The sequence below is a fragment of the Aptenodytes forsteri genome, unplaced genomic scaffold, assembly GCF_000699145.1.
Source record: "Aptenodytes forsteri isolate BGI_AS27 unplaced genomic scaffold, ASM69914v1 Scaffold296, whole genome shotgun sequence".
Taxonomy (NCBI): Eukaryota; Metazoa; Chordata; class Aves; order Sphenisciformes; family Spheniscidae; genus Aptenodytes; species Aptenodytes forsteri.
Genome location: NW_008796181.1, coordinates 261,244 through 282,993, shown reverse-complemented (window position 1 = coordinate 282,993; position 21,750 = coordinate 261,244). Strand labels below are relative to the sequence as shown.

The window sequence follows — 21,750 nt, the reverse complement described above, 5'->3', positions numbered from 1 at the left end:
GCACACTGCCGGCTCATGTTCAGCCGGCTGTCGACCAGCACCCCCAGGTCCTTTTCCGCCAGGCAGCTTTCCAGCCACTCTTCCCCAAGCCTGTAGCGCTGCATGGGGTTGTTGTGGCTGAAGTGCAGGACCCGGCACAACACCTCTCTAGCTTTAAATAATTTCTACATGCTTCACTGTTATCGATTTGATCCTAAAACTGTACATTAGAAGTTTCATTGACCCAAAAAGGGCACAGGAATAAAAAAAAAGCCAGTTTTGCAGAACAGGGCAGTGAGGGGATGGGTGTAATTACAGCCAGATTTAATTTATCTATGTTCTCATCAGATAAAATATCTAGGAAGGGTGCTTGAATGGGAAGGCGGTGATGATAGAAAGGCTCTGCCTTTGAGAGCGGAGGAAGAAAGCAAGCTTCGCAGCAGGTCCCACAGCTCTCTGGGCTCCACATATGTGAGGCTGGAGAAGTCCCTCCTGTTCATTTTGCAATACAGAGAAGTTTGAACGGGTGGAAAACAACTGGATCAAAGAAAACTCAGGGAATGGGTAGAAACTGTGGTAGTCAGCCAGGCTGACTGGGTGATCAAAGAGCAAGTTGGAGCACCAAGAAGAATTTTGCCACAGTTATAATTTGTTTAATATAACACACTTGGAAGAAATGAGCCTCTAAACTGACTTCATGTAGTTTGTTCTCTCACAACTAATGCTGAGATTGCAGTGCTTACCCCTGGCTGTCAGTAGTGACAGTTATTTGAGAAAAATCTCAAGAGCTATGTCTTTGCATCTTATGAAAACTACGTGTTGTTACACATGTTTGGGTAGGAAGAATTCATAAAAGTACAATTTGTCACAGGATGTATTAAGTTAGACGTATGACGATTTGAGAAAGGATTCCCAGATTATCACCCAATAGAAATTCAACGTCATCCTAGCAGCTTCTCTCTATTTCACTCCTTTGTTTGTTACAGAGATTATTCCTTGAATAGCATTTAATGAACAAACATTTGTACTGTTGCAAAGTATTAACAAAATCTGATGTGCCAAGTGCCTTGTTCCAATGGCCACTGTCAGGTGAGATCTGATCACATACACTTCTCTTATGTTAGTCCCCAAAAGTGACGTGGCTGCTGTCCAACAGCGTGAAATTCATCTCACTTCACTATAATAATCTCATCTTTTGGGGTTGGGTCTACGCTATTGCCCAGGTCGCAGTTAAAAACAATTGACTTTAAAGGTAAGGGGGTTTCTTTTTCAGGTGCCACAATCTCTCCGTTGACTAGACAGAGACAATGATTTGGTCTATTTATCCGATTTCCAGATAACTAAAATTAACTGAAAATAATCTCATCTTATTGGCCCAGCAGCACTAGAGAAACAAGTCTGGTTTTGAGTCTTCTCACTTTCCAGTAGTGAAATCATGAGCACCTTACCTTCTGGAAAACATTTTTCTGGAGTCTTGAAGTCTTCAGCAAACTCTGGAATTTGCCTCAAAAGATCTTCAGGATTTCTCAGATCCACTGTGCTGCCTTCAGAAGAGCAGGCACTGTCAAACTACCGAGCAAAATAAGATCAGGTATCGATTCTTTCTACATTCAGCTCCAAATTAATAAGTTCATGGATGAACAAATAACATTCAAAATTAAAACTTGGCTATGTACTAGTATTTCAGGTAGTGTTAGTAATGGAACAAACTTTGTGATTTTAAAAGTATATGAGTTTAAAAGTACCAAAAGGTGCATTCAAATAGAGGCCAAAGCTATATAATTACAGTATCTATCTATATGAACCAGATTTAACTGCCTAATAAGCTGGTAAATAGAAGAGCTTTTAAATTGCTTATCAGTATATGTAGTCCTCAAAGCAGGATAAACTACTTGGGTTAAAACCATGAAATCATAGGAAAATGCGTTCAGACAGGAGAACCAGATAAATATATCTGGTATTGTATAAGGAACTGAAACACCCATGACAGTATTCCAATTTCTACTTCATAAATAGTGTCATACATTCTCCAGTGACAAAGCTTTTCACTATCCCATCACACCATATATAATGTATGATGAGTCAGCAGTTTATTACAAATTACCTACGCTGTTTTTGTTCTTTTATGTTTGCAGTCCTTTGTTACTTTTTTTAATGTATTCTTTATTCAAAATTATTCTAAAAATATTTTTAATTAATAACTACTATCTTTAATGTCATAGTGAGAAACTTATTTAAAAGTATTACGTTTCTTGAAACTGAGGTAATTAGGACATAGGCAGACTTGCTGGAATTTCCCACTCAGAAGCATATCTCTCTTTTAATGCCTTTTTTTTTTCCTCCTCCCCTTTTTGTGTGGACTCAGATTTCAATAAATGGAAAATAGCAGAGGAAATTTTATAAGTTATTTATTTGAATCAAATTATTTTGTAGTTTTTCCATTTCCAAACACTCTCTTTTCTATACATACACTTTTCTTAAAAATCAATACCTAGAAACCCAGCACGGCTTCGGTTTCATTCACAGAATTCCGGCTCTGTCATTAACTAGCCAGACCAGCTACTGCGAGCTCAGAGCTGCTGCTGCCACTAAACTCCACTCCAGCAAATCCTTGAACAGAAATGTACCCGTGCTTGACCGGTATTGGAAAGTCAATGCCACAGAAAAAAAGTTGTTACCTCCTTTTGTTCTGGTGATGACGGTTCAACCTTCCTGTCCTTTCCCAGGTAAAGCACACTGAATTCTTCAGAGAAAAATCCTGATCCTTTACTCCAGCTGCCTGAATTTTTCCCTCTTTCTCCCCTTTGCCGCAGGTGATTTTCGTCCTGAAAATAATCTGCGGGTTAGAGGGGGGTTTCTTTTCCCTTTTTGGGAGGTGGACAAGTTGGAAGGGAAAGAATGATAAGATATGAATTTCAGTTAAAGTGGGGCTTTCCAGACAAAAATCATACGATATGGTCATTTTGAGTCTCTGATTTTACCTAAGGGTAGAGAAAGGGAAATTTTTCCCCATGGACATGCAGCAAACTAAGGAATTAGTATTTTAGTGAACTAGCCAAAAAGTAAGTGAGAATTGTTGCACAGGGATTAAGATGGAAACTTAAAGTGAGAAATCTTGAGACCAGAACAGCAGTCTTCTATGATTAAAATAGAACTGAAAAATTCAGAGAAAGCAATGAAATAGGATCATAGATACTATTGTATAAGAAACATGACCTTAATAGAGCTACCCCTATATTATTCTAATAATTACTCTATTCTACACACAGCAAGGACAAATACAAAGAATGGACCAGAGTTATAAATTCATAATATGAGTCCATGATGATGTTCTTTAGGCAGAACATACTTTTTTTTTTCCTCTCTCATGTAAATAGTGCCAAAATAGTTGGCATTGTTTACATAAATTTTTACATATTAAATTCCAAGTTCACAAAGGACTGACACAATTATCTACGGACAATCTACGGGCTATGTAATTACCTGTGTGTAACACACTGTGTCAGCTAGGAATTCCTGCAGCAAACCCAAAAATTTATAGTCTTTCTTTTAAGACCATGAAAGAATCTTGTTTTTTTTAAAAGGCTCTAAGTGATAATTTACCCTCATTCTGAACATTCGCACTTTTGGTTCTAGTTCAAAATTTGGTAACTCTCTGGAAATGGATCAACATACGCCACCCTGTTCTGCTAGAGACAGTCTTCTACCGTACATGCATCCCTCTCTCTCTCTCTCTCTCTATATATGATGCTACTGTTCCAACACAAATAAAGAAATTTATTACCTGTTTGCTGTATTCTATGTCTGTAAATGTACTCAGCTTATCATCATCTTCAAAACCCTCACTTGTATTCTCTGCCTCAGCAATAGGGACACAAACAAATACATTGGGATTGGTAATAAAATCTTCAAGACCTGAGCATTTGTCCCCATTTTTCTCAGCCCATTCATTATTGTAACTCTCTTTACAATTTTTTGTTTTTTCACACTTGAATCCAAGTGGGTTCTGTGCAGTCAATTTGATTTTCTTCCTGTGTGCTTTCTTTATATGCCTGAGCTTTCCACAACAGGTATCCCATGTAACACTCTTCACAAAGTGAAATCCCTTGCGAATCCGAGCAAAGGCAATCCGAAGATTGTTCATCTCTCCATCATCCTCTGCTGTCTGGAGACAGTCGGTACTGAAGGAATTCAGCAGTAGTGCAATGAAAAGGTTGAGAACCTGAAAGTCATTGACATAATAATGAAGTTAAAAGTCAGGAGAGTAGCTTTCAGAAATCTAAATTCTAACTTTGAAGAACACAGATACTATCAAAGTTCAGTCTTACTGAGCAAGCCAAAACAAGGTAATAATGACATAACTATGACTGATCGCATTATGGTTGATGTTCTTGTGACCCTCTTCCCCCCAAAAGTTATTTAAAGTAGTAGATCTGTGCATGCCAAATGCATTATTTGGCCAAAATAACTTTTCAAAGGTTATGGTAGTAACAAAGGCTATGGTTATGGCTTTTCAATTTAATAATGTCTCCTCCTTCTTCAAACTAGAATTAAATCAGGCCTCTGTGGTGCTACGTCCAAAATCCTGTGAGAATCAGATTCAGGCCCAGCAATTCCATCAAATCTGCAATACTGTCACAAAAATCAAAATCAAGAGAAGCTCGAAGTGAGGTTTCCTTCCTAGAAGAATTTATAAACCCCACTTTTTTTTTTTTTTTTTTTTTGAGAATGGGAGAATTTAATTTTTTTCTTATTGTTTCAGTTTGGGATGGGATCTATGTATCTTGATTCTTATCATGTCAGAACTGGGCAGATAACACCCCTGAGTCATCCAGGGACCACAGTCAGTGGAGAACATTAGCCCTCCAGAGACCAATTCATCCCATCTGTCTTACTTACTGACCTTCGGCTGGAATAAATCTCACTCTCAGATACCTCTCCGTTTCCTTTGATAATAAGAAAACCTAAACAAGGAGCGTAAGCTAAGCACTTAATTGTTTGACACTTAACATTATGTGATATGAATATCACTCACAGCATTTCACCACTGAAATCAATCATTGCGGTGTAGAACAGGCAGGACTTTAAAGCCGGGGATTTGGGATTCAGCCACGGAACAGATATTTCCCGTAAAGGACTGCCTAAACTTAATTCTCTTCAGTGGTTTCTTAAATTAAGGGAAGATTGGTATATGAATGATACTAAGAACGACATGCGAAACGAAACTACTAAAAAAAAGATTTTCATGATTTGGGCAGAAATGATGGAACAGGACCAGGAAAGCAGCCTGCCCCTTACGCCCCAGCACGGGTGCGTGAGGCTGTGTAGGGTAAGCCATAGCAAGAGCTAGCTCTTGGGTATAAATGTACTTAGACATGGTCAAAGGAAATCCTGATTTCAGTGATAAGAGTGTAGATTCTGCCATTTGCTGATAAAGAATTCAATACTTGCATGAGATCTTAAAAAATAAATAAATAAATAAATAAAAAATTCAATACTTGCATGAGATCTTAAAAAAAAATTTAAAAATAATTGATTTACAGAGGGACTTAAGCACTCAGCTCCATTAATTCAAGCAGGTAAGCCATAAGCCTTACCGATTATTTACATCCAAATCCCAAGGTGTGAAGAAACACAGTTGCCTGTATTGTATTTACTGCAAAGATATTCCTTGTCACATTGCCACATGAAAAGGTCAAGTGATGCTGTGTGTAAAGCACACAAAATGTGAAAATATGGGCAGAGGCTTAAAGGTGAAAGGCAAAAGAGGCTTTTGCAGACGATAACACACCCAGGTAACTCTTCCACCTGTGTTTAGGGAAACTACCTTTTGTTGACAAAATGGCAATTAAGTAGATTCTACCATTCACAGGATAAAGAGAAGAAAATATTGGAAAACTCACCACTAAATTTCCTATCACCATGACCAGCAGAAAGACAAGAAGGCACAGTGGCTGTTCGGCGACCACCATGCAGTCCCACATGGTCTCAATCCATTCTCCACACAGAATTCGGAAAATGACGAGAAGCGAGTGGAAAAAGTCCATCATGTGCCAGCGTGGCTTGCCGTTTTTGTTTATTTTATGGCTGTTCTCCCCATAGCTTCTCCCAAAAAGTTGCATCCCTACTATAGCAAAAATGAAAACGATGATTCCCAGGACAAAGGTCAGATTACTCAGTGCTCCCAGGGAGTTACCAATGATTTTAATTAGAGTGTTTAAAGTTGGCCAGGACTTTGCCAGTTTGAAGACCCTCAGCTGTGCAGAAACATAAAACATAGTGTTAGATATTGGTAGAGATAACCCATCTTTGCATCATTCAAATCCTGCAAAAACTATTTTACAGATATTCTGAACTATTCCAGCAATATTTGTGGCACTGTGACACTAATACTTTTTAAGAAGTATTTATAGATTTTTTTTTTAATTTGTTTTTTGTTGTTGTTTTTTGTTTTTTTTTTTAAACTGGGAAACACTGCAAACATAAAATAAGCACCTCGTAAAGGACCAGGCTGACACAAGTCCCTGGTAAGTGTTTGGCCCACACGGGCAGGTATCCATACAATGCACTGGATGTAGACTATGGTGCTTAACTTACACGTAACAAAAAGGACCAAAGTTGGAAGACCAGCTGCTATTTTACTATAAAAGAAGTCTATCTTTTGGTAAAGCAACCTAAATTAGTCCACAGTATATGAAACGAATATCTTAACATCATTTCATGTCTATTTTTAAGTATTGTTTTTTCTGTATTTGTACTCTGACACTTTTTTCCTAAGTTTCCTGTGCTGGTTTTTAATTTTTGACACCAGTTTTATAACATGTCTACTCTGGAATATTTTTCCTCTGAATATTTCTTAGGGTATTCAAAAGAAAGGTATATGTCATTAAACTCTGACTCTAACATCACAAGGAGTTTAAGACTGTGTTTCTTATTCCTAGTGCCGAGAGGAGGAAAAAAAAATAATTGAAAGAAATAATCATTTCCTGCATCCTAACTGCAGACAACAGAAGTATTCTCTATTATATTCACAACATAATGTTTCATACAACTGAGTAAGCGTGAGGCATTACCAGTCTGAAGGATCGTAAAACTGTCAGGCTTCCTCCTTTTCGCCTTTCTTTCTTGCCTTTGTGTTTGGGTAAACCCAGTTCAATTAAACTCAGTGTGACAATGACACTGTCAAAAATATTCCAGTGCTGCTGAAAATAATAATAGGGATCTAGAGCGATGATTTTTAAGATCATTTCTGTAGTGAAGATTCCTGTAAAAATCTATGACAAAAACAGTAGCATCAGCCTAAAAGTAGCCATGAATTTATCTTATCTTTAGATCCTGTTCCCACAAGTAACATTCATGGACAGGTCAACAAAACCCATTTTTATGAACTCCTAATGCACTTTCAATTAAAATGGAAGGATTGTTTTCCGCTTTCTCAGGAGTGCGTTAGAAGTGTATCAATAAAATCTGGGAATTGTCTATATTAGAAATTTAGAGTTTATAAATGCAGAGTTTGCTGATCTCTAATTTTACAGTTATGTCTCAAGTGAAAACACCCATCAATCAATCCTTGGTATAAAATATCACATAGTTGAGAATTTGCTTACCAAGTTGCCTACATTAAGCATCCATCCAAAGTTATCTGACATATTATTGTGCTCCAGTGCCATGAACAAAGTGTTCATCACAATGCAAACAGTGATGGTGAGATCAACAAAAGGATCCTTTATGATAGCAGCCACTTTCTTCTTGATTCTCAACCAAAGCGGACAACAGTCCCAAATTAGATACTTTAAAGCAAAATTACTCAGGCACGGTGGGCATCTCCACTGGGATTCTTCAAGTTCTAAATGCAAAGGAAAACCCCACTATAATTAAATAGTTATCACTGAGCAAGATGGTGAAATAACAACTTTGAGTATTCAAAAGACCAGAGAAGAAAAAGGAAACCTCACATCTCACACAGAGCCCCAGAGCTTCCCTGCACTTTCTACCGTTCACGTAGTCCCTACATGAGCTAAAAAACATGAACATAAAATTCAGAAAAAAATGGATTCAAAATTCATTGGTGTGAACTTACTTCAAAAGCCTTTGGGTCAGGATTTATTTGCCTTAGACTCAGATTTGTACTACAATCATCTGACTAAATACCGAAGTTTACAATGCAGAGGCCACACCGCAGCCTCTCACGCTCTTGTAGGTCAATATAGCAGCTAAGGCACTTCTCACCTTATCCTTACGTAGATGTCTAGGACACTGGCTGTATCACACCCAACATCTTTTTGTCTCCTTTGGCTCTCAAGGAAGTCTAGAGAGTCAGTGGAAGCCACAGGAATTCTGACGGTAGGTGAGGCAAATCCAAACTACGGTGCCTGAAATTTGGCCTTAGGCCTCTTCTACTGGAAAGGTCATGCCTACTGTTTCCCAGCTGATGCAAGTTGCCACACCTCTCCAGTTTCTATGGGATGGGGGATAGAAGCTGTTCTGCCTGTCATTTACATTCTTTTGGTCAAATATAAATCTCATAGCCTTTCTTTCTTCACCATCAATATTAACGAGTCCTCCAAAATACTTTTGACCCTGCTGAAGTCCTGTGCAAATTCATTGACAAACTGGAGCTTACTTAAAGATAAATACAAGCACAGTAGGAATTATTAGTAATCTGGTTTTCACGGACCTGAAAGTGTTTCAGAGATCAGATGAGCACAATCTGACTCATATCCTTTTCTTAGTTGGACCTGTCCTTATTTCTTCCCACTGTTTAGTTTTAATTTCTTCTCCAGGCTCAAGTCTCAGATTCCACCCTACACTGCTAATTCCAGTGTGATCACCTTGACTCAACCCCATTCCAGGTCTAGCTCTTGTCTTCTGTTCTTCTAGATCAAATGGCTTCTTTATGTACAAAGTGTGGATCCAGCAGAACCGGTGTTCAGGTCCCAGCAAAGACCCTTTCTGCTCCCCGTTCTCAGGTTAATCCACAGCCACTTAGAGCTACAAGTCCTGTTCCGTCCCAGTTCACAGCTGAAAGTGTGCAACAAACCCCAGATCTTTGGTGCATTACACTGCAAAGCAAGGCTCCACTGGATGTGTTGCAACTGTGATTCTCCCAAGAACAATTTAAAAAAAATTTAAAAAAAGGGGCCTCCCTGGAACAACGGTACCCCCCTGCTAAATCCCATACTTGTGGTCCAAGAACTGGTGATAGAGCTCCTCAACAGGGACAGAACAAAACAAGACTTTCTCATCCTGAACAACTTGGGCTGAAATTTTTCAGTAAGATCTGCAACAAAACTATCAGTTATCAAAGTTACTGTCACAGTGATAAAACCCCCCAAAAAATTCACAAGGAAAGGTAAGTTAAAGGAATAAAATAGTGAGGTTAAGTATTCAAAACCCAGGAATTCCCACAACTGACTTTGCTTGAATAATCTTGTTGTTGGATTCTGCATGCCTATGGCTCTGCCAGTGACATGTCACAAGTCGCAGGGTCAGGAGGAGAAAACAGTATCTCAGTCGTGCACCTCAGATGCCAGAGAAACTCCCTCCACCCCCTCTCACTCCAATCCCCTTCGCTGTCTGTCCTACAAAATAAGATCTTACAATAGGCAAAGGATGCGTTCCAGTGCATAAAGACTCTGTGGTAATGCTTTTTATTTTTTTTTTTTTTTTTTTTTTTTTAAGAGAGCCAAATTAACAATGAAATTCCTAACTACACACCTACAAATCTCTGTTAACATTTAAGAAACTTATTGACATTTTGGTCTTTCACGCTAGCATTACCTTAGGATGAGAAATAAGCATAATGAGGAATCACTTACCCTCTAAGACACTGGTAATTATGCTGACTGCACTTGCTGCCCTTTGTCTCTGAAGTGCCTCATTAAAGTACTCCACTGACAGATGAGGAGGCAAATGCATCATGCTGCTCTCATTATTTACAGCTGGCTGCTTAAAGAAGTAAACATGATTAGAGAGATACCACAAGAATAAAATTAAGTAGGATGTGATGATGGGTAACTATGAATGTTAATAGGAACAATGACACGCAGCCAAATAAATGTACCTTTTTACAAGATGTAATAGATGTTGAGTCCTACTCAACAGTAATAATGCTGCAGTAAATGGATCCTGCAGGCACGTAATAGCAACAGGGCAAGCACAAACCTTGGAAATAAGTGTATGAGGGGAAATAGGCCTAGGAAATGTTCCAGGAACTAATGGAAAAGGAGAGAGATGAGGGATAAACTGGTAGAAAAGCATCTCTACCTGCTTGGGGAACTTACAGACAAAACTTATGCATGGTGCTAAAGGTGCTGTGAAGGAGAAAGAAATTACAGGTACTGCTCAAAACTACCTCCCTGGACGTGGCATGGGATACAAAGACTCTCTGGTGACTTACAATTCCAGCACTAGGAACCTTCAAAAGTATGTTAGTACAAGTTGTGCACAGAAGAAAACCAGGGTTTATAACAGGAATGCTGAAGCAATGAACTCTAGTTTTTGGGAATTCATCAGAGTATTAAAAACCACTTTCTACGACAACTAACTCCCCACGTCAGTATACTTCATTTCACATCACTGTTTGCCATTTCACTGAAACTCTTAAGACAAACCTGCCACTTATGGAGAAACCATAATATGAAGTATATACTTAAAATAATATCTTTTACTTACCAGATCACCCCTGCCCAGGTCTTCTATCACCGGTGGAAGCATTGCTCCTTCAGAAGACACTGGATCTAGACTGTGCACCCTGCTGCTTCCTCCTCCCATCACCAAAATCACCCCGTTGCAGTCGTCCGCGTTAGCCCACTTGCTGCTCTGCACGCAGTTCGGGGTAGCGGGGTAAGAGCTGTGGCTCATTTGACTTGGCACGCTGGAGCGTCTTCCCATCTGCGTGACCAACAGTGACCGACACTGGATTCCATGTTCCCCGGCACTGCGGGTCTCCTCATCACCAAAATCCATTCTGGAATCAACTTCTAAAGCAGGTTTTTTGAAATTGAACACGTTCCCGTGGCTAAGTCTGCGTTTCACCTGATGTGCGTTGGGACCGTACACCAGGCCAAGGAAAGACTAAAAGCCCAGGGAAAGGAATAAAGAGAGAATGGCATAATATCATAGAGAAGATTTTGGGAAGCCATAAATGTTTAGAGTTTTGTAACATTTCCTATCAACTATACCAATTCCAAAACTCTTATTTAGATTTTTCAGAAAGGATTTTGCTCAGATTTTAAAAGGCAGATAGTAAAATCCTACCAGCTGTAGCAGCTATTTTTGTGATAAACTTTATATTTATATTTTAAATAAGATTTTTTTAACAGAGAATGATGGCACAAAAGTTAAATTCTGGAAGTCATTCACTTTTTTCTATTTCTCAGTGTTACAGCAAATGTATTTTAATTGTTATTATAACTTTCCTTCTATCCTTTGTTTATAGTATTTCCTTTTCAAATGAAATTTTACATATAATTCTTCCTTATCCCAAAATGTTGTTAAAATTAAGACTTAAGAGTGATCAGTGTTTGTAATAGGATTTGGTTTGTGCTTTCAAACAATTTATTTTTGTATTAAAATTGAAAAAGCTGTAAGGATCTCAGATTCAGACAATAGATTACCAACTTTCGTTGATTGTCTGTGGACTGTGACTTGGGGAATTGTTGTTCTTCTTCATTATCTTCTATCCCCAAGGACTTATTTCTCTTTTTCCTATTGCTTCTTTCTTTGATTTCTTTGGTAGACAGAGAAGAGGCTTCAAAGGAGCTAATTGACAGAATATCAGTTCCTTTAATAGCCAATGACTGAAATTAAAACAAAAACATGGATGATACTTTTGCTGGGTACTTTGAATATAAGCAGAAAGAAAACACTTCTGTGCTCTATATTATTTCCTCTTAAAAATTTGTGTTTCACAAAACTCATTAAGAATCTTCCAATATGTGATAACACTAAAAGAAAGAGGAGAGAATTTCCCCAACATATGGAGCACTGAACAATTTGCTATTTGCAGTATGTTACATGATTGTATGCACTGGGTCTGCCAGGGGCAAAATAATCACATTATAGCTCCTATTCCTCCGTATGGCAGATTTGCTTACAATAAAAACACTCAGTTTGAAAATAATGCTGTAGAATAGATCCTTTTCCCCAAATAAACGCTCAAGCAGTATTAAAATTCTGTCTTTTCACTGGGGATCCTTGGGACTGTATTCACACTGTGACTGATTTTCCTTCTCATACTGAATTTAGGACAATATTTTCAAAACACAGGAGTATTTTGTTCCAGAAGCTTCTAAGCCATTTAAGTTACCAAGAGACTTTTCATTCAACTATTATAGGTTGAATAGAAGAAAAATTAAAAACCAGCTACATTTTCTTTTGGAAACTGCTAGCTGATGGAATTTTACATTTCCCAGATTTTAAAATACTATTTTTCTTACAGTAACAGCAGCCTTTAATACTCATTATCCGCAACAAAATTAATTGTTTCACAGGAAAAATACACAGCTGAACAAGGAATTGCTCCTGTAGCTCTAGGAATCACTACTTTCAATAAGTTTTCACTTGCTCCTGGTCCGATGAGTGACTACTATATACAGCTGTACACAAGGTGTGATGCTTTTTCTTATGTAACTGACAACAGAGCACTGAGACTAATGCTTGCAAGGGAATAATTTACGTACCTCCTGCTCCCTCTGTAATAATTCCATGGCTTCCTGAAATTTCCTTTCCTTTGCCTCTGTTTCAGCAATGGTGGCCTTGTTCTGGTCTTCATATGCCATTGTTACTACAGCCAGAATCAAGTTGACTAGATAAAATGAGCCCAGAAAGATGACCAGCATGAAGAAGAGTATATACACCTTCCCAGAAGCTCTGAGGGTCTGTAAGCAACACACCCCAGAGATAAAAATTACCGTAAAAAAAACAAATAGGCTTTCAATGAGTCTCTGAAATCTTTAGAAGCACTCAGCTTCCTAGACACAATGCTTTAGGAAGCTTAAATGGAAATATAACTTCCTTGGTCCTTCTTCCCCCTCTTTCTCCCTCTTCCTATACGATCACCTATGAATCACTGATTGTACACCCCATGAGGACGATGGAGGAGGCATTCTTGTATTTTTGAAGGACAATACAGGACCCTTTTAGTCCTTTTTTTTAAGTCCCTAAACCAGTAGGGTAATAGGGCTATTGCTGGGAAGCGCTTCGGCATCCTTTTTCAAGGAGTCACAGCTTGCTGGAAGGGAGAAGGGAGAATCTGGACTCGATGACTTGCAGCTATTGCTTTTGTTTGAGGTTTCTTGTCCTCTCTACCCATTTTCTGCTTCAGCTGTTGCTCTCCCTGGAAGACTGGTTCTGAACTATGTACAAAGCTGGTACCTGCTGGTATAGACGCTCCCAGTAGTCCTGGGTCATCAGGCGGAATAAGGAAAGAAAAGCCCAGCCAAACGTATCAAAACTAGTGAAATCGTAATCAGGATTTGGTCCAATTTTCAAGCATATATAGTCTGGAGGACAGACCCTAGAAGTAATAATAGAAAGTGGAGCTCTTTTAACTGTGCAGATTTCAAGGAAAACTTCAGCTTATGTGACAGTTCTCATTATTATTCGGCTCTGCGTTTCATTAGATTGTAAGCCAATTTTCTACTCCAGGTAGTATTGGCTGGAAAGTGGGATGGAAAAAACAGCACCCACAACGCAGCAACAAAGGAAGAAGACAGGCTGGAGCAGGCCACCAACCCAGGACAGCTCCCTCATCACCAATTCTCATCCCTTGCCTCTCAGTGCAAAGCAGCCACATCTCCCTCCTCGCCCAAACCTGCCCTCCAAAATCCATGTTTTGTTTTCCCAGTTTAACACTCATTAGCCTTTACAGAGAGGAGTGTGTCTGTGCTGTGCTATATCCTTCATGTTTCCAGTTCTCCCGTACATCAATGGGGAAGAGAAAGACAGCGCTTCTGGAAGGGCTCGAAGGAATTTAGACCTGAATAAGCCAACTGCAGGTTCATGCTTCAGTCTCTACAAGTATTAAATTATCTGACTGTTTACTATATTTTGTCGTCTGTGTTCCTGTTTCTGCCTTCAAGGAAAGCCTGGAATTTCTGCTTTTGTCTCATATGACTGAGCAAATACAGAAGCACTGAGGCAGAGAAAACTTCCAAAGAATAAATGTTCTTAAGTGCACTTACCCAGCACCAGAACCACACAGCAAAAGATCTGAAGTGCCCTTTTTCTTAGCAAAGTATGCTATAAAAAAAGGGGAAGAAAATTTAAAAACAAAGCACTTTTTAGCCTGAATCCTCTACCCTTTAATATAAGTAGTGATGAGTAATCAGTGACCTGTAAGTGTATGTGCACACACATAGACAGGTTTCCCACGCTCACAGTAACTGCACCAGATTGCAAGATGTCCTGTCCTCATTTATAAACATACATATGTTTATGCACAAATTTCAGACTGAAGGCAGTCCTTAAAGAAGAGTTTTTAAAAATATTGTCATTTTGGCCACATCTGCGTAAAGGAAATCAAAAATTGGAGGGCACAGGCTCAAGCGCAGTCCCTGGTTTGGTAATCGTGAGCACGAACTCTGGCACAGCTTTGGCCCGTAGCAATTAGCCCTCTCCGGAACAGCACACGAACATCATTTGGGGGAGCATAGACCAGTTCTGTTTCCAATAAGCAATAAAAACAGAATCCTATTTTGAGGAGGAAGAAAGAGTGTTTGGCAGTGTGGATGTACACCACGCCAAGTCACTGCTCTGCTGAGCCACAGCAGGTCCTAACCCTGCTTAGTTGAGAAATACAGATTTGTCCATTAGGATGCTGGAGCTGTGCCCTTTTTGACCTCTCTCCCTAGTTCTCTTAGCATGAGTTACTCTGATGCCTGAGCTGGCAGCAGACTGAAAGTAATAGCTTTAGTGTTAATAGCTAATTAGCCCCATTAAGATGTGGGTTTATTATCCCAGACGGAAGGGGTGTCTCGTGTCTTCCTGGTGCTTCTCAAACCTCAGCTGTGCTCATCAGGCAAGTCGGCGTGATTCAGAGCCAGCAGGAATCTTTAATATTGGCCGTACTGTACCATGTAAATACACCATAAAGGAATGAGTTATTATCTGGGCTACTTTCCACCCAAATTTTGTTCAGCTCTGCTCCTGCCAACTGACAAAAAAGTTTTTTAGGAAGATTCAGTGACTGAGCTTCAGAGAATCATAATAATGTATAGTTCTCCATGTTGGAGATAGAAACTTCACACAAAGTCAGGACAAAAGCAGCCCGTAAAAAATATGCAAAAAACCACATTTAATAGAAAACTGGGCTTACAGTGCTATAAGCCCTAAATCGTGTAGGAAAGTCATCTGGCTTTCATTAAACCGGTTTGGGCTCCTATTCCTTTTGCCATCACTGCGAATCACCCTGCACACAAGATGTATGGCATAGGATGTGAACTGGACAAAGCTTGTGAAGCAACACAGATTTTTAATTTCTTGAGCCCTACTTTCTCTAGGCCATCGCCTTTATACAGCCGCAATGTTTTGCATGAAAAAAAAAAAATTAGGTGTTTTTGTTTCCTGTTTCTTCAGCACAGAAAATTAGTATTTTTGGCCAAAATTTGTCACATCCATGGTCTCTTGTGCACTACTCTAGTCACTGCCTGGTTTCTTTTGAAGTTTGCTTTCAACTATGATTTTTACAACATTCTGTATGTGTAAATGACTTTGTTCTTATGTGTGATTTTTTGGTAGGTACAAGAGTTTCTTGCAAAAAGTTTTTCTCAAAAACCTTTTATATAAAGACTTTCTCCCCCTGGACTATGAAGTTATTAAAGAAATCCTGTCTGAACAAACCTTCCACACGGAGTGTATCCAAACAGCAATCCTGTGTGGCTTTTTTATGTATTTCAACATTTCCCCTGGGAGAATGCTTTTCTCCCTATACAACTGCTGCTATGTCTGAACTCGCTGGTGGAGATTTTCTTCAGTGATGAAGCTTCCTTCATATTTCTGGCACAGACGTTGTTTACTTTGAGTGTATTTTTTCATGTATATTGAGGCTTTTCCTGTAACACAAGGCTTTTGCTTTCTGAATTGCATCTTACAGTTGCTGTTCCTCTGAGAACGCTTTGGTGCATTTTCAGATATCTGCTCTATGCTTCCACCACCAGCCTCAGTCAAGAAATAGACATGAAAGATGTATATTGTATACATCTTATATAAGACATAAAATAAGATACATATGACGTGAAGAAGAAAGTAACTTTGACTTTTAAACAGATTCCTCTGTTTCAAGCTGAAGAGTAATTCACTGGGCAGCAAAATGAAGGTGCATGGACTCTTCAGCATGTAGTAAAAGGTGAACTTTGGGGAATTACAGCAGAGAATGAGCTAATGCGTATTTCAGTTATTGTCATATCATTCTGGGAAACAGAGCTGGACGTTACCGGAAAATTTGGGAGTGCTATTTCTTATAATGAAGGGAAGGGGTGCATTCCTGGATGTCTGCAAGCTGCTCTGGCAACCTGAAGGCCATTATCAAAACATCAATCATCAAAACATCAATATCATTTACAGCAGTGGTTATACATGCATGCATAGGTGTCTATACTACAATCTAAAAAAGAAGTAAGGAGAAAAGTTACCTGTATAATTAGCAAACATTTCATAGGATTCCCATGTTTTGTTAAGGAAAGAAAGTATTTTATCGGACTCTGTCGAGTTCCTGAAACACTTTTGTCTTAGATTGCCCTTAAAAAGCTGGAGGCCTATGAGGGCAAAGACACTCAGGCAGAAAACGGTCAGGATCATCACATCAGCAAGTTTCTTAACAGACTGGATAAGTGCCCCTACAATGATCTTGAGTCCTAGGAAGACAATATACAAAGGGAAAAACAGGATGAAAAACTGAGATTTTAACTGAGTTAAAACAGTGTATAGCAACCAAAGTACCAAAATTACTGGATAATATGTGGCAAATATGTTTGCAATGCAAATACAGTTTGGATGAGAGAGTAATTAATATGAGAACAATTTTTTTTTCCCTCATTTGATTGACCCTACAATTTCCAGATGTTCTTTTAATCCCTGTAAGATATTTAGGCAAGGATGAGGAACCAGAGATAGTCTAGTTTTTCCTTATCCAGAAAGAGTAATATGCATAATTCAAATTAAATTTCCAACACTGACAATCTCTGAAGAACCTGGAAACACTGGAAACAACAAATATGATGAAAAAGACCAGAAAGAGAAGACAGGGGTGATCTGCTGGTTCTTAATTTGTATTTAGTCTTGAGAAAACATTCACTGACTTTATAACTAAGGGAAAAGTGAAAAAAAAAAAAAAAGTATTTTCCCAGGGATGATGTAAGATCATTAATAATAAAGTCCGTTCAGTCACCGGAGGTGTTTCTGTTGAACTATAACACATGGACCAGCTAGAAGAACATTCTGTAAAACTGACATAATAAAGTGTTAACAAAGTCTTTAAAAGCATAATGAAAATAAATTAAATACAAGATTGTTTCTAACGTTTGATTTATTCTGGTTGGGCCAGTGGACTGAGACACTATTTGTGTCCACAAATTCAGCTGTGTCTGCAACCAATGAAAGATATAGAGAAAAAAAAAAGAAAAAAAAGAAAAAAAAAAAGAAAAGGCAAACCCCAACATTTTGATTGGAGTAAAGAATCGATTTTAAGTAGCAGAAAACATTCAACAAATAGGGTGTCTTACCTGGGACTACTGAAATGGTTTTCAAAGCTCTCAGAACCCTGAAAGTCCGAAGGACTGATACGCTCCCCAGGGTACTAAATGCTCCCACGTACCTGTAAAGTCAGGATGTGATATGTCAAGTGGCTGAACGGAGTAAACAGGGCAATTATTTTACAGTGGTCATTCTTAACTGTCAATACTTCTGAGCATATTTTAAGTATTAATAAATTACATATCAAGGATTTGTCTGAAGAATTATAAAATAGAAACCCATTTCTTGATTTTTAGACTTTCCTTATGAGGTAGCTCTTGGCTTGTGCACAGCTGCTTTTGTGTCAGCATCTTAAAATACCATGTATTTAAAATATAAACAAAGATAACACTTAAAATTATTCATTTCAGGCTGAAACACTGGCTGAACTCATTTGATTCTATCTATCTCCCTTCTGTGGCTGCATCTGACCCGTATAAAAGCTTTCTAATTCCTGCAAACTGAAGCTCCAACTATGATTTTTTGTGATAAAGAGCCCAAATTTCATCCACTGTCCTGGTGTCTGTACACATCACTCTATTTTCGAACTTACACTTTCATTCACAGGATCAGTATGTCTGTATTTGTATGTCTCTATAAGACGCTCTCTGTAAGAGCCCAGCTCTTGCCTTTCACTGATTGAAATGCATCCGTTCACGTACACTCACCGCAGAGTATGTATTGCTCTGCACAGCTCTACTCCCGTCTTGAAAGACTCATACATTGTTGTTGTACAGTGAGCGATAAAACAAGGGGAAGAGTCAATGTCCTGGATAGTTTCAGATGCAGTTAAGACCCGCAGGGTGTTTTTTTGTACTGCAGACAGCCTTTTGCACCACAGCAACAAGAACTTCAAACGCAGAGCGCGAGCGCAGGTAATCCATAATTCATATGTTCTCACTTACGCCATAATGATAACACTGAAATCCAACCAGTTCCAGGGATCTCGAAGGAAAGTGAATTCATTTAGACAGAATCCTCTTGCCAATATTTTTATCAATGATTCAAAAGTGTAAATGCCAGTGAAAGTAAACCTAAGGACAGGAGAAAAGCACCGAAGGAAAACAGCAATATTAGCAATTAACGGAAGAGACACAGTCAGACTATTTACTGCCTAGGCCAACAAACCAAGCCAATGCTGCAGAGGAGTAATGGAAAGGCTGTAGTTGATTTCAGTGTATTCTACCAGTATCTGACTGATACGGAGTTTGAGACAGTAGTTGACTGCAATCTGGACATGGCTATTAACGTGCACGCCTGTGACGTGTTTTTTTGGCATTCAACAATATTTTTCAAACTTTCACATGAGTCCCCATAATTTGAGAAACACAAAACTCCTAGCTACTTGATAAAAATAAAGATCAAAATCTGTATCTTCCTCTGGTTTCAAGTGGCCAAGTGAATGTGTGGTATGCTGTGTATTATTTACTTTGGGCACGCAACATCCATTTCTGTGCAGAATGTTTAAAACACTTAGAGAAATACAAGAGTTCAGGATTTTCAGTTTAAGATGCCAATTATTCTTATTAATGGAAAATTATCAGTAAAAGCTCTTCTGGACTTATTGAGTGCACTTATCATTTCAACAAGGGAGCGATCTCCCTACGGAATTCAGAAGGCGTTCATTTGGTAGTCAGCAAATGCACTAAGAAATTATATGGATGTAGTGCTTCCTTTTTCATTTGGAAAGAAGTATTCTGAAATTATTATTGGAATGCATTTGAACAGTAGTTTTGATGCCAACAGCAGATACAAGTCTTATCTAACCTTTATGCTCTCATAAGCAGAGAAGTATCCCAGCATCTTCTGGAGATGAGTATATTAATACCATGCAAAGTCTTGTTTCTGCTTGCAGGAGGATTTGCCATTCCCAGCTGTTTCAGTGTCACGTAACGTGAGATAGTCAGAAACAACTTTAGAGCTGTTTTTAAAACTAAGTATTTTGGAATCTTTTCCTTTGCGTTAGGTGTTAGAATTATCAGGGTTCTTTTTCTAACATTTTTATGCCAAACTAAAAAAGTGAGAGCTGAAATATTCTTTTTAAAAAATAAAAACGTGGGATTATCCAGCTTAAGTGTGACTACAAAAGCATGGATTTATTGTGATTTAACATTGCAAGTGTTGGCAGCGCTGAAGATAAGAGCTTTACTTTCTAACAGCGTCCTGCAGGCCAGGAGCTTCTGGCAGTGTTTTATTAGAGCAAAACTCAGCATTTCAATATTATTAGAAAGAATTTTAAAAGACAGCAGCTCTTGATGTGCTTCATCAGCGTCAGCAGCAATGGGAAATGTGTCTGGATAAAGAGCAAATAATTACTGAATAACTTCAGAAAGTGGGATAACAAACTGGAGCAGTAGGACAGACATGAAGCTAGTTCAACAGCAGAACTTAATCTACACTTACTCCTATAACACCACAATTTTTGTAGATACGAAGTTTAAAGGCAAAAATATTCCCTCAAAACAAAACAAAAAAAAGACAAAGTCCTAACACAAGCAACTTTCCTTCTAAATCCCCCATAAAATATCTTGAGTGAAGGCGGCAAGGTAAGTCTCAGTAATTCAATATAAGTACAGAATTCAAAAACATACGTACCCACAGATACTTACTCAACATACTTGTTCCACGAAGGAGATGCAGAAGCCTTAGAGGACTCAGTCAGAGCCATGAATGCACAATTAGTTATAATAGTGCACATGATAAAATAAGTGAATAATGTATGTCATGGGAGTGAAGGCAAAGAATATGACATTGACACAGAAATGTAACTAGATATTCTATCAGTCATAGATGTAGTATCTGGTTTTTAATTTAAAGCACATGTGAGAACAGCATGCACATGTATTTGCTGATTTTGAGTCATATTAGATGACAACACACTACCATTGTTATGCATGCCATCTGGACTTCTGTATGGGCTAGAGATCTGCTGCTCTAAGCATTGCAAACTTGGTAAAAGGACCTTCAACCACCCAAAGAGTGGGAGGAAGGATGCATTTTTAGTTTCATTTTATAGCATAAAAGTTAAAAACTTGCCCAAGGTCACATAGATGAAGCTGAAAACTGACTCTAAATCGGCAGAGCTGCGCTCTTCTGAAGGGACAGCGTGAAGTGTGCCAGGATACTTGCAGGTGTCTCAAAGGACTCTAGATGCCCATGTTTAGCCAACTCTTGGGGCTGCCCAGCTGCTCTCTGGGACCTGCTGACTACAGGGGATGAACAGGAACTTGGGCATCTAGCTCTCGTGTAGACACCTAAGCTTAAGCACTTGGCTCTGGAGCTGAATCTCACGCCTCGTGTCATACCACACATTTTGGCAACCCAGGAGGTAGATGTCCGTGGGAAAGACATCTAGCCTTTCCATCATCCATCTTCTCCATCCCCACAAAAAATCTCCTGGCTTTAGCTCTAGGCATGGTCAAACCGTCACAAACCTAGGAGCTGGACCACTAGTGTTGAAATGCCAATATGAGCCAACTTGCTGCCTGGCGGAAGCCTCAGATGAGAGCCATCACTCCTCCAGGGATGTCTGTACCCTGCTACGATAACATCTTCAGACCCATCGCAGCTTACTCAGCACCACACAGCCAGGAGATGGCTGGAAACCTAAAATCCACACAGGGATACCGCGGACTCTGCACTGGGCCTGAACTTAGCCCCAAGCCACAGCGTTATTGCTCTGGTCTCATTCCCCCGTGCCAAACTGGAGCAATACACTAGTGATGCATTGCTAAATTTGATGTATGAGGTGGGATCTATATTACCTTGTTGTGGTTTAACCCCAGTCAGAAACCAAGCACCACACAGCCGCTCGCTCACCCTCCCCCCCCCCGTGGGATGGGGGAGAGAATTGAAAGAGCAAAAGTAAGAAAACTTGTGGGTTGAGATAAGAATAGTTTAATAATTGAAATAAAATAAAATATGATGATAATAATAATAAATTGTAATGAAAAGGAAAACAACAAGAGAGAAAGAAAGGAACAAAACCCAGGAAAAATAAGTGATGCAACCGCTCACCACCCGCCGACCGATGCCCAG

The 21,750-nt window shown here is 39.0% G+C and overlaps 1 protein-coding gene across 1 annotated transcript in view; it reads right to left on the bottom strand.

The window, feature by feature from the left end:
- The window catches only part of LOC103905995 (sodium channel protein type 5 subunit alpha-like), a 35,859-nt gene that overhangs the window by 11,800 nt on the left and 2,309 nt on the right, over positions 1-21,750 (bottom strand). Inside the window, exons 3-17 of the mRNA XM_009287812.1 lie at positions 20,322-20,429; positions 18,618-18,746; positions 17,703-17,794; positions 16,614-16,835; positions 14,166-14,223; positions 13,357-13,498; positions 12,663-12,860; positions 11,598-11,780; positions 10,662-11,055; positions 9,798-9,920; positions 7,587-7,825; positions 7,053-7,253; positions 5,883-6,236; positions 3,764-4,201; positions 1,428-1,548 (exon numbers count right to left, since the gene is read on the bottom strand). Of these exons, the coding sequence (XP_009286087.1) occupies positions 1,428-1,548; positions 3,764-4,201; positions 5,883-6,236; positions 7,053-7,253; positions 7,587-7,825; positions 9,798-9,920; positions 10,662-11,055; positions 11,598-11,780; positions 12,663-12,860; positions 13,357-13,498; positions 14,166-14,223; positions 16,614-16,835; positions 17,703-17,794; positions 18,618-18,746; positions 20,322-20,429 (3,002 nt within the window). The remainder of the gene's footprint in view (positions 1-1,427; positions 1,549-3,763; positions 4,202-5,882; positions 6,237-7,052; positions 7,254-7,586; positions 7,826-9,797; positions 9,921-10,661; positions 11,056-11,597; positions 11,781-12,662; positions 12,861-13,356; positions 13,499-14,165; positions 14,224-16,613; positions 16,836-17,702; positions 17,795-18,617; positions 18,747-20,321; positions 20,430-21,750) is intronic.